Source organism: Myxine glutinosa, chromosome 13, assembly GCF_964187855.1.
Source record: "Myxine glutinosa chromosome 13, kmMyxGlut1.1, whole genome shotgun sequence".
NCBI lineage: Eukaryota > Metazoa > Chordata > Myxini > Myxiniformes > Myxinidae > Myxine > Myxine glutinosa.
The window spans coordinates 20,935,501-20,949,357 of record NC_136273.1 but is presented as its reverse complement, the minus strand read 5'-3'; the positions used below and the strand labels follow the sequence as shown (position 1 = coordinate 20,949,357).

The window sequence follows — 13,857 nt, the reverse complement described above, 5'->3', positions numbered from 1 at the left end:
CTCCGGAGGAGGTTATAATATTTGTATGCGGAACGTTTAGATTACAAGGACAAGAGGTACAGCATAGGAAGGTAGGCACTTAGACACACTTATCTTATTCCCGACAGACCACAGATAAACGGGACAAGACTGACTCACACAGGGATTGATGGCAAGGAAGGGCAGGTAGTCGATGGACAGCACAAGGTGCACCTTGGCTCAGGGACAGGATAGCGCGGTCCAAAAGATGCAGGGAGGTATCGTCGCGCTGGAGGTGGCGTCTGGTTCTCTTCAAGCTGGGGGCGCATCTGACGTCACCTCCGGTAAGTGGCTGCGTATATCCAGCGGGGAGTGACACGCCCTCGGCTCGTTAGCTCCGCCCCAGATGGAATCAGCCCGCCGCTTCTTATTGGGTGCGGGGGGGTTACCGGGCTCCGCCCTTGACGAGGAGCTGACAGTCAGCCCCTTCGTGGTAACCCCGTCAGAGCACATGGGCAATGGCGGCTAACCAAGCCGGAGTGAGGACGCACACTCCCCGCGCGCTGTTGTTGTAGTTGTTGTTGTTGTTGTAGTTTCATGAGGAAGATGGGAGGAGGTATGGGGAGGTCCTAAACTCACTACTGGTGCCATACAATCACATTCTGGTGCAACGAAGAGTCAGAATTAATGGAAACGAGTCCTTAACTGACATAGACTAAGAATAACTAGCAAGATGTCCTATAGTTGTCTACGTGAGATGCGGTGAACCTGGGCACGACATTTAATGGGGGAAAAAGGGGAAGGTCGGTTCTACAGAGTGTTGTTTACAGACAATGGGACTAGGGAATGGGGGATTGGGGATAGTTGGGGAGTATTGGGGAAATAGGGGAATATTTACAAGCGGATATGGATGGAGGCCAAATCCCATATCCGCAACAATATATACATACATATATATAAATACATATATATATACACACACACACACACACACACACACACACACACACACACACACACACACACACACACACACACACACACACACACACACACACTATAGTCATGGCCAAAAATATTGGAACCCTTGCACTTTTTTCAAATAACTCACAATTTTCTCCAAAAAGAAGTTGAAATTGACTAAAGTATTTGGTCTCCACAATTCTTTATTTCACTGTTAATATTACAGAACCTTTGTTTTTGATTCAGAACTTAATATATCCTTTCAAATCAGAAGATAAAAATAAATGGCCTTGACAAAATTATTGACACCCGGGACTTAATATTTGGTAGCACGGCCTTTGGACAAAATAACTGCAGTCAAGCGCTTCCTATAGCCATGAATGAGCTTCCTACACCTCTCTACTGGCAGTTTGGCCGACTTTTCTTGCGCAAATTGTTCCAGTTCTCCCAGATTTGAAGGGTACTTTCTCCGAACTGCTGTTTTCAGATCTCCCCACAGGTGTTCAATGGGATGTAGATCTGGAATAATTGCTGGCCACTTCAGAACAGTTCAGCGTTTTGTCTTGAACTATTCCTGGGTGCTTTTCGAAGTGTGTTTAGGGTCTTTGTCCTGCTGCAAGACCCCTGACCTTCGACGGAGACCCAGCTTTCTGACACTGGGTTGAACATTGCGCTCCAAAATGCCTTGGTAATCTCCTGATTTCATGATGCCATGCACACATTCAAGGCACCCAGTGCCAGAGGCAGCACAGCAACCCCAAAACATCACTGAACCGCCTCCATGTTTGACTGTAGGGAAGGTGTTCTTTTCTTTGAAGGCTTCATTTTATTTTCTGTAAACATAGAGATGATGTGCTTTACCAAAATGCTCTAATTTGGTCTCATCTATCCACCGGACATTCTCCCAGAAGGACTTCGGCTTGTTCAGGTGTTTCTTGGCAAACTCCAGTTGGGCTTTCTCAACAGTGGGGTCCTCACGGGTCTCCTACCATAGAACTCCCTTTCATTGAGTTGGCGATGGAATGTGCGAGTTGAAACTGTCATACCTTGTGTCTGAAGGTCAGCTTGAATCTGTTTGGCAGTTGATTGAGGTGCTTTCTCCACCATTCGACCAATCCTTCGCTGCAATCTTCGATCAAGTTTTCTCTTGCGGCCACGTCCAGGGATATTGGCTACAGTGCCATGGGCCTTATACTTCCTGATAACATTGTGTACGGTGGACACAGGAACATAAAGGTCTCTGGAGATTGACTTGTAGCCTTGAGATTGATCATGCTTGGCTACAATATTGTGTTTGACCTCCTCAGACAATTCTCTGGTTTTCTTTCTTTTCTCCATGCTTCCATGTGTGCGGTACACACAGTGACACAAAACAGCAGAATGACTCCTTTTCTCCATTCAAACAGGTTGAATGAGTGATTTTATATATTGCAGGCACCTGCAACTCACCATAATTTTCAATTCCAAAGTAGAGGAGAATCACCTGCTTGAAATAAAATTATTTCAAACATCTTCTAAAAGGTGCCAATAATATTGTCCGGGCCATTTTAGGATTTCTGTGTGGAATAAGCTAAGATTCAGTAATTTTTTCAGCTTTTTTGTTTTGTTCCCCTGCAAACCAAAGAAATACATATGTGGATACCAAAATATTTTTTTATTTCAACAATTTTCTGGAAGAAATGGTGCATTATTTGAAAAAAGTGCAAAGGTCCTTTCAATCCTGACAAATCTCACTCTTACTATGTCTCTCCGAAAAGACCGACTGGACAACCTTCCCATATACTTTCTGAACAATCCTCTCCAAGAAGTTCTGGGTCTCACTATCTGCCATTATTTTTCCTGGGAAAACCACATTTCCAATCTGGCCTCCAAAGCCAGTCACCTACTGGGCATCCTCCGCTGTGCGAAGTCCTTTCTTGGCACACCTGAGCTCCTCACCACATACAAGGCTTTCATCTGCAGCTCAATGGAATGCTGTTCTCCCCTCTGGGCCGGTGATCCTGCCTCACACCTAGCTCGGCTTCACGATGTTGAAAACAAAGCTTTCAGAATCATTGGAATCTCCCGCGATGAAGCCAACTCTGAGGGCCTTTCACTTACTCACCGCAGGCAGGTTGGTGGTCTTTCTGTCTTCGACAGACTCCTCTCTGGCCTTGCTCCCACAGCTCTCTCTGGGCTCTGTCCCCCAAACATTCCAACAGGTCGCACAAGATCTGCCTGCAACCCTCTTTTGGTTAAACTGCCAAATTCAAGACTCTCTGCTCACCTTCACTCCTTCATTCCTCTTTTCTCCCGCCTCTGCAACAAACTCCCTCACTCTCTTCAATCCCACTACTCCCTCCAGGTCTTTAAAACAGCTGTTCACCACCATTTTTTTTTTTTTTTTTTTTTTTTTTGTATACAAGATCGAGGCTCGTGAAAGAGCGAACATTAATCACACAGAAAGACAAACCGACACATAAAACATATAACATCGGGAGCGGTAGACAAGATGGGGAGAGAGGGGGAAGGACACAAACACAACATTTGAGAGCAGGGACTGAGAGACATGGAGACATCGAGAGATCTGAGAGAGGGCGAGGGCTTTGGGGGGGGGGGCATGGGAAGGGGGCGGTGGGAGAGGTATAAAACATATGGACACTGCCAGGACTTCCAGGAAAGAAGTTGGAATTTCAAACAAGGTGGATCTGGGGTGAATTAGCGGGGGTAGAAAAGATCAAGGTTTTGGATGGGGGAAGATAAGAGATGGTCGTGAACAGCTGTTTTAAAGACCTGGAGGGAGGAGTGGGATTGAAGGGAGTGAGGGAGTTTGTTCCAGAGGCAGGAGAAAAGAGGAATTGAAAGAGTGAAGGTGAGCAGAGAGCCGAGATTTCGGCAGTTTAACCATCAGAGGGTTGCTGGCAGATCTTGTGCGACCTGTAGGAATATTTGGGGGACAGAGCACAGAGAGAGCTGGGGGTGCAAGGCCGGAGAGGAGTCGGTAGAAGACAGAAAGACCACCTACCTGCCTGCGGTGAGTGAGTGAAAGGCCCTCAGAGATAGCTTCATCGCGGGAGATTCCAATAATTCTGAAAGCTTTGGTTTCAACAGCGTGAAGCCGAGCTAGGTGTGAGGCGAGCTACCATCTCTTATCTTCCCCCATCCAAAACCTTGATCTTTTATACCCCCGCTAATTTCACCCCAGATCGACTTTTTTGAAATACCAACTTCTTTCCTGGAAGTCCTTGCAGTGTCCTTGTGTTTTATACTTCTCCCACCCCCCCCCCCCCTTCCCACGCCTCCTCCCCCCAAGCCCTCTCCCTCCCACAGATCCCCCGATGTCCGTGTTCTCAAATGTTGTGTTTGTGCTTCCCCTTCTCTCCCCATCTTGTCTACCGCTCCCCTTATTATGTTTTGTGTCTGTTTGATTTTTTTTGTGTGATAAATGTTAGCTCTTTCATGAGCCTCGATCCTGCATACAAAGGGGGAAAAAAAAAAAAGGTGCCAATACTTTTGGCCACGACTATATATACAGTGCATTCAGAAAGTATTCAGACCCCTTCACTTTTTTCACATTTTGTTATGTTGCAGCCTTATGCTGAAATCTTTTAAATTCATTTTTTCCCTCATCAATCTACACTCAATACCCCATAATGACAAAGAGAAAACAGGATTTTAGAAAGTTTTGCACATTTATTAAAAAGAAAAAACTGAAATATCACATTGACATAAGTATTCAGACCCTTAACCCAGTACTTAGTTGAAGCACCTTTGGCAGCGATTACAGCCTCAAGTCTTCTTGGGTATGATGCGACAAGCATTGCACACCTGGATTTGGGGATTTTCTGCCATTCTTCTCTGCAGATCCTCTCAAGCTCTGTCAGGTTGGATGGGGACCGTCGGTGGACAGCCACTTCCAGGTCTCTCCAGAGATGTTCGATTGGGTTCAAGTCAGGGCTCTGGCTGGGCCACTCAAGGACCTTCACAGAGTTGTCCCTAAGCCACTCCTGCGTTGTCTTGGCTGTGTGCTTCGGGTCATTGTCCTGTTGGAAGGTGAACCTTCGGCCCAGTCTGAGGTCCTGAGCACTCTGTTTCAGGATTTCATTAAGGATATCTCTACTTTGCTCCATTCATTGTCCCCTCAACCCTGACCAGTCCCCCAGTCCCTGCTGCTGAAAAACACCCCCACAGCTTGATGCTGCCACCACCATGCTTCACCGTTGGGATGGTATTGGGCAGGTGATGAGCGGTGCGTGGTTTCCTCCAGACATGACGCTTAGAATTGAGGCCAGACAGTTCAATCTTGGTTTCATCAGACCACAGAATCTTGTTTCTCACAGTCTGAGAGTCCTTTAGGTGCTTTTTTGCAAACTCCAAGCGGGCTTTCATGTGTCTTTCACTGAGGAGAGGCTTCCGTCTGGCCACTCTGCCATAAAGCCCAGATCGGTGGAGTGTTGCAGTGATGGTTGTCCTTCTGGAAGTTTCTCCCATCTCCACACAGGATCTCTGGAGCTCAGCCAGATTGTCCATCGGGTTCTTGGACACCTCTCTTACCAAAGCCATTCTCTCCCGACTGCTCAGTTTGGCCGGGCGGCCAGCTCTAGGAAGAACCCTGGTTGTTCCAAACTTCTTCCATTTCAGAATTATGGAGGCCACTGTGCTCTTGGGAACCTTCAATGGAGCAGAAACTTTTTTTGTAGGCTTCCCCAGATCTGTGCTCTGCAGGCAGTTCCTTTGACCTCATGGCTTGGTTTTTGCTCTGATATGTATTGTCAGCTTTGGGACCTTATATAAACAGGTGTGTACCTTTCCAAATCATGTCCAATCAATTGACTTTACCACAGTTGGACTCCAATCAAGGTGTAGAAACATATCAAAGATGATCAAGAGAAATGGGAGGCACCTGAGCTAAATTTCAAGTGTCATAGCAAAGGGTATGAATACTTATGTCAATGTGATATTTCAGTTTTTTCTTTTTAATAAATTTGCAAAACTTTCTAAAATCCTGTTTTCTCTTCGTCATTGTGGGGTATTGAGTGTAGATTAATGAGGGAAAAAATGAATTTAAACGATTTCAGCATAAGGCTGCAACATAACAAAATGTGAAAAAAGTGAAGGGGTCTGAATACTTTCGGAATGCACTGTGTATATATATTTACCTCAGCGATATATTTACCTCGATATTTACCTCAGCGCATATATATATATATATATTTTTTTTTTTAATAAACAGGAATTAAATTCCTGTGTTGGACTAGTGTGAAAAATTCTGACTCAACCCGGGTCTCGAACCAGGAACCTCCATCACTTACGTGGCGACAGCCCACTGCGCCATTGAGCCAACAGAATTTCCTCAGAAATTTTCCACACTTAACACTGCAAGCTTTATAATGGCCGATGTCTTACGTGCCTGCTAGGCAGACCCCATTTGTGAGCGTAAGTATATATGGAAGTATAGGTGGAAGTGCATTGGAGATTAACTCATCCACAATCTACATATATAAAACACAGTTTGTGTGTGTGTAATGTTACCGATAGACTCCTAAACGGAGAGGCTCATGTGCTTGATATTTGGCATAGACATGGCCAATGAGCCTGGGACGAACATGGCCGAACTCAAAATATTTGACGAGATCCATATTTTTTATTCATATTTACCTCAGCGCATTTCAGCGAGGAACATTATACACGGAATCTCAGCCGGTGCCAGAGCAGCTCGCTGATTCGCTCAGAGCGATCATGTGATGTTCCATCCCCGCCGCCAGACCACTGAACTGAAAATATATAGAATGACCATTGCCATTCACACCACATAGGTGGAGATGCAGCTACCGGGCGCCATCTTGGTTGGCACTCGATGCTGGGCGATGGCGATTTCCGTCACACGTTTGCACGTAATTCAGAGCGAAAAGCGATTGCGTTTTTTCACTTTTTATGCGATCGTGTTTTATGTCGATTTTTGTCGATTTTGTGCGATATGAATTAAATGTCTTTGAAACAGCTGTGAAACGTCTTTCCACAACCCTTCCGTAACCGATTGGAGCAGTTTATTGCCGCACAAAATGGCATTTTAACAGTCGTCTGGCTTTTAAAATCTGGGACACGTTCAAAACAAACGAGATCCGCGAAGCGAGTTGATTGAGTCATGCTAACCAAGATGGCGACACGGCGGCTTCACTTTTCACGGAGTTTGAGCGTTCTATATATTTTCAATTCAGTGCGCCCGACTCACTCACGTACTTGATTTGTGGCATAGACATGGCCATTGGGCCTTCACGGTGTAATTTGTGTGAGGCTTTTGTCCGAGTGAGCTTGAGTCGAGAGGGCGAATGTACGGGTTGGGAATGTACGGGTCTCCCTTCCCCCGCCCGACAACGCCGGTACTGGAGGGCGTCACAGGATCGGTGAGTCTCCAAAATCCGCTTCGTGCTGTTGTTGCGAAGATGCAGGACGATGTCGCGATTGTTGTGCTGCTCTCCTACCATGAGAACTGCAATGTCATTGTTGACTGGCCCTCCCCTTCCCTCCCCCTTCCCCTTCCCCCCTCCGTCCTCCCCTCCCCCCTCCCCTTCCCTCCACCCTACCCTTCTCCCCACCCTACCCTTCTCCCCTCCCCCTCCCCTTCCCTTTTCCCCCTCCCCTTCCCTCTCCCCTCCCCTTCCCTTCCCTCTCCCCTCCCCCTTCTTCCCTCCCCCTCTCCTCCCCCCTCCCCCTTCCCCCATACCCCTCCCTTTACCCCTACCCCTTCCTTTCCCCCCTACCCCTTCCCCCTCCCCCCTCCCTTTCCCCCTCCACCCTACCCTCTCCCCTTACCCCCTCCCCTCTTGTCCCCTCCCCCCCTCTCCCCCCCGTTCCCCTCCCCTCTCCTTCCCCCTCCCTCTCCCCTCCCCCGCCCGGCAATGCCGGGTACTTCTGCTAGTCTTCTATATAAGAGATGTCTGTCTGTCTGTGTCACCATTTTTCTCAGAGATGGCTGAATGGAACTTCTTCAAACTTTCAGAGGTTCATCAGTGAGTGCTTGGGAGTGTTTAGGTTAAAAAAAAATTTTTTTGAAAACAAAAATATCGCTTTTTTGGAGTTTGTAAAAAATAATCGCTCGATAGTGCCTTAGCTTTTTTTAATTAATGACTGTTATATACACGTACACATTCGCATAAATAAATACAAAACAATCACCAGACATTTGAACACAAATAAATCAAACAATTCTGGAAGTGTACGAAGTTGGTAGTACGGCTTCTTCTTCTTCCTGTTCGGCATCACACAACGCAGAAACGGGATGAACGCCACATTCACCCACCAGCATATAAATGAACCCTCCAAATGACAATTATGATTTGGAGTTTCCACCTGTACGAAGCTGCTCTCTCTCTCTCCACATGTAAACACATTCACGGGTTCGGCATTAGCAGTTTCTGCATTTACTGCACGTGGAAATATTTGCCGTTTCAGTAATATCTTAATACAATTGAGATTTTACGTTTCCACCCATATGACGTCGCTCTTTCTCCCAATGATGGAAAAAGACGAGGAATCTAGTCTATCAATAAATTTTTCAGTGATTTAAATTGTCCGCATGTAGACACATTAGGGAGTTCGGCATTAGCCATTTCCGCATTGTCTGTATCTGTGTATAGACTTTTCCATCAACATCACACCACATTCGCCCGAAACTTTTTGCCATTTATTTTTTCTGCAATAACCCATTTCCTTTATCATGGCACATAAGAGCCAATCTCCCATCCTCGGCCAACACCATCACCATGGTCATTTGTTATTAGCTTCATCATCATCATTAAAGGTACACGGATTTTACAAAGAACTATTCCCACTGTTTTGGAGCCAGCCCCACCAAGTTTTCTGTGCAGCTTTGCTTTTGGAGTCCTTCCTTGAACGTGTCCTAAAGTGGGTGGGATTTTCATAAACTTTCACAAAATTTTTATTTGAGGCATTAGCCTCCCACCCGTGTGCAGCACCAAATAGCAAATTCCACCCTCACATGATCTCCTTAACCCATCCAATTCCGCCCTCACATGATCGCACTAACCCATCCGATAGAACCCTCACATGATCTCCCTAATTCATCTGATTTTGCCCACATATGATCTCCCGAAAGCACCACATTTCACTTTCTGTCATTTGGCACATTGCATGTTAGTGCTGTGTGCAGGTCGGGTGAAGGTGTCTACTTGTTTTCTGTACCTATGGTCTCAGTACGTACCGGAAGCGTACGTGCAGGTTGTCAGAAAGCTGCTGCTTAGCCATCAGGCACGTCTGCCGGGACTCGCACAGACGCTTATGATTTCCCATCATGAGCAGCAGCTGATTGGCATGGCTCACACAAAGGTCAGGGAGCACTGAAGGGTCGTTCAAATTCTCTGCTCGCTTTTGGTTTGCGAGGAAACCCTGCAGATGTCAAAGGGAGTCAAGCAAAATTGTGGAGTTAGGCATGGAGAGGGTCAATTAACACAATGCAGCATCTCGAGCTAGTGTAAAAAAAAAACCAAAAAAAAAAAAACCACCTTTAGAGGCCATTTTTCCCCGCAAGCAGGGGTTGGCCTTTTTCGGGGACCGTGGTTGTTGTTGTTTTTTGGTCCCCTTTTTGAAGCAATGTTTTACGGCCGGATGCCCTTCCTGCCACCAACCCTTTTTACGACAAACAGGGAATTACCAGTGAACTGGTACTCAATTTGCCGACCTCGGAAGGATGACAGGCTGAGTCAACCCCCCTGGCGTTAATTCAGCGATCGACCGGGATTCGAACCCAGGATCCTAGGATCCTAAGCTGGCACCCTAGCCGCTAGCCCAACACCAGGGACTTAGCCCAACACCAGGGACACGAGTTTAATGGATGACAATCATTCAGTAGTTTAGGAGGTGGCATTCCTTAAACCTTTAACAGTGTAAGTCATCCTGTGAGATCAGAGGTGTATTATACTCTTTGCAGTGTTGGTGCTGCCGAAGCAGTTTCTTAGCACAGGTTACGTTGGGTGGTTTTTGGTTGTGCTGGGTGGTTTGCCAATGCCTACCTAGCAGTCGGTCAGTCAGGGCATGCATTTGTAATTGGTTCAGGGTTCCGGTGATAGCCCGCCTATTCTTTGTGAAGGACACGGTGGGATATTTAACATCTACTAATGCTGGCACATGGGACATCCGGCTTAACGTCCATCCAAGGGCCGACGCACTTAGTGATACAATGCCCTGCATTCCAAACATCAATAGGACAACTTATAGTCGGGTCAGGATTCAAACCCAGACTAGACAGCTTCTTCTGTTTTAACTTCTTCTGATGTCAAAAGCCGAGTCTTCAAGTGCTTGTCGTCCAAGTAGAGCCTAAGAATGACGATGATCTCAACAATCCTTCACTTTTTTGAGACCGACCAGCTGCATCAGAAACGCCCACCCATGACCTGTCTCGACATTATGGAATGGGAGAATCCCTCCCCAAATTGTATTTAACTCATTTGCTCAAAAGTCATTCGTCGAACCATACTAAAAAGGGAATAACATCGACCCATTCAATCATTAAACTCCGTCCTTCGTTTATCACCCGTAACCCCAATGGTACCAAAACACAATTCCTAATTCTCCAGAGGGTCATCTTTTCAACAGCTCTTTCAGATCTGCTTATTGTTTTGGATGCTTGTCTGACATATTAAGTATGGAAACAGCATGGAAGCAAGAATGATCAAGTGCAATAATCAGGCCAGGAAGCTCGATACCAGCTGGGATGCAGTAAAAGCTGACATCTGTGGGACACTCGAATGTTAATAATTCAGTTTCAAAGATAAAAACCAAGGCCGACTGTAAAGCAGGGGTGGCAATAAAATACTGGTGTTATATGTATGCAAGCTGGATCACCCCAAGAAGATCGGTTATTTAGACTTTAGTAAAATATCAACAAGATTGACATTTAAAGCAAAAAGTAACCTGGGAAAGCAACACGGCAATATATACAATATTGATCAATATTGATCGTTTTAAGGCCATTTTCCCCGCTAGAGCAGGGGTTAGACTTGCGGACCCCATGACAATCATGGTTCCCTGTTTGAGGCAATGTTTTTATTGGGCAATGTTGGGCCAAATTGTCATTAAAACGTTTTATTGTGATTTTAAAAAAAAAATTTTTTTTTGTTAACACATACCCACACGACAAACATTTAACACAGACACTGAGCTTGGGGGAAGTACCGTCATTGCCATCACTGAATGGGATACTCTGGGTACCAGTGACGTCATAACAATGGCGCCACTTTTCTCACCGCACTCAACGGGGCATTTCCTCAGTTGGAATTTCCTCCTCCCCATGGATGCCAACCGATGGGGATTGTCCGTGCTCTATCCTTTTAAATGCTGAACGTCAAGCAAGGAAGCAGCATGTACCATTTTAAGTCTTTGGTATGACTTGAACCGGTCCAATCCGGATGAGTGTTTTTTTAGGAGACACCATCTCCTTAACTGGTTGGCCGTTGGCTCCTGAAGGGAGGTACTCAGCCCTTTGCCAGGTGTTGTTTTTAGTCCTGGCAGGATGTCACAGTCACCCTCCGACTAGCAAAGCCACCTGACCATGCGGAGGGTAGCACTGGGTTACATGTTACTAGTGGCAGCCCCAAAAGACTGACTTGATGGAAAACTCGAGCAAACAAAAAGACTAAAAAAATGGAAAACTCAAGCAATGCGACTGCGTCACCATTATACCTCCGCGTAGTCCTGGCCCGTGACAACGGGTAGATGCCATCGTTGACTGTTTTCAAAATAAACAAGTTTTATTTAAATCCCTTCAACTGTTCTCAAATATCACATTTTTATCAGACATGGCAGGTTTCACATCGATCAGTGAAGTGGTTTCAGAGAAGGAGTTTTTTTTTTAATATCGGCTTTCAAGCTAACTAGTACACCCGCTCACGAAGGGAGCAGCAGGGTGTCATGTTATTATCATTTACTAGTAGAGTACCCGCCCTACATGCGATCTTGTTCCAAGCGTGCAACACATTTTTCTGCCATTAGATTTTTTCTGCTCACACAACTGATTTGACTTGGATTTCTTGCTGATTTCCTTTGGTACTATTGCTCTTGCTGATTTCTATTCAACGTAGGTGTCCTTGGTTTTTGAAGCATCTCAATTTTCGAGAAAAAAATAATCAAACATCACCCTAGCTAACGTCACCCCGTCACCTCGATGCTAATACCCACAACCAGCCCACACCCCCATCTTTCCCCTCCTCTCCACCATCAAGCATCACCCTAGCTAACAATACCCATGACCACCCCACACCCCTCACCCCACTCCACCATCCCCTCACAATCCCCTATCAACCATCACCCAAGCTAACAATACCATGACCGCCCCACACCCCTTACCCCACTCCACCTTCCCCCCACAATCCCCCTTCAACCGTCACCTTAGCTAACAATACCTGTGACCACCCCACGCACCTCACCGCACCTCACCTCACCACACTCCACTCCACTCCACTCCACTCCACTTCCCCGCACAATCCCCCTTCAACCGTCACCCGAGCTAACAATACCATGACCCAAGCTAACAATACCATGACCGCCCCACACCCCTTACCCCACTCCACCTTCCCCCCACAATCCCCCTTCAACCGTCACCTTAGCTAACAATACCTGTGACCACGCACCACACCACACTCCACTCCACTCCACTCTACTTCACTTCCCCGCACAATCCCCCTTCAACCGTCACCCGAGCTAACAATACCATGACCCAAGCTAACAATACCATGACCGCCCCACACCCCTTACCCCACTCCACCTTCCCCCCACAATCCCCCTTCAACCGTCACCCTAGCTAACAATACCTGTGACCACCCCATGCACCTCACCACACCACACTTCCCCGCACAATCCCCCTTCAACCGTCACCCGAGCTAACAATACCATGACTGACCCAAACCCCACACCCCTCACCCCACTCCACCACCCCTCACATTCCCACATCAGCCATCACCCGAGCTAACAATACCCATATCAACACCACTCCACCTTCCCCCCCACAAACCCCCTTCAACCGTCACCCTAGCTAACAATACCATGCCGCCCCACACCCCTTACCCTACTCCACCACCCCCTCACAATCCCCCATCAACCATCACCCTAGCTAACAATGCCTATAACAACACCACTCCACCTCCCCCCCACAATCCCCCTTCAACCGGCACCCTAGCTAACAATACCATGACTGCCCCACACCCCTTACCCCACTCCACTCCACCACCCCTCACAATCCCCTATAAACCGTCACCCTAGCTAACAATACCCCACGACAACCTCACATGCCTCCCTGCCCTTCATCATCCCCAATCAGTATCAGAATCCGAGCTCGCAATGCACCGTTTCGCTGTGTACCATTGACGGCAGGATCACGGTGAGTTCACAATGTGACGTCACTGGCAATCTCGTCCAGAGTCTAGGGTTTTTTCAGCACTTTGTGATTGGCAAAAAATAAAAATTCCTTCAAATTAGACCATGATAAATGATTGCCATTGGTTTTTCAGAAAAGAAATTGCATTTAGGTTCCCCTTTAATGGTCTTTTGGGTCTTCAGGGTCTTTTCAGTCTTCAGGGTATTTTAAGTCTTTTGGGTATTGATGGTCTTTTAGGTATTGATGGTCTTTTGGGTCTTCCCGGTCTTTTCATTCTTTGGGGTCATTGTATTCTTTGGAGTTTTTTTGGGACTTTAAGGATCTTTGGGGTCTTTTGGGGCTTTGGGGTCTTTTCAGTCTTTGGGGTCTTTAAGGGTCTTTGTAGTATTTTGGGTCTTTGGAGTATTTGGGTCTTCAGGGTCTTTTGTGTCCTCTGGGTCTTTAAGGGTCTTCAGGGTATTTTGGGTCTTTAAGGGTCTTTGGAGTATTTTGGTTCTTGAGGGTCTTTTGGGTCCTCTGGATCTATGGGGTATTTAAGGGTCTTCGGGGTATTTTGAGTCCTCGGGGTC

At 46.6% G+C, this 13,857-nt stretch overlaps 1 protein-coding gene across 3 annotated transcripts in view; it reads right to left on the bottom strand.

Annotated features, from left to right (window-relative positions):
- Nucleotides 1-13,857, bottom strand: part of LOC137438687 (RB1-inducible coiled-coil protein 1) — a 135,103-nt gene that overhangs the window by 90,104 nt on the left and 31,142 nt on the right. For all 3 annotated transcript variants that reach the window (XM_068133937.2, XM_068133938.2, XM_068133939.2), the window contains one exon: nucleotides 9,122-9,306. In XM_068133937.2, the coding sequence (XP_067990038.2) occupies nucleotides 9,122-9,306 (185 nt within the window). The remainder of the gene's footprint in view (nucleotides 1-9,121; nucleotides 9,307-13,857) is intronic.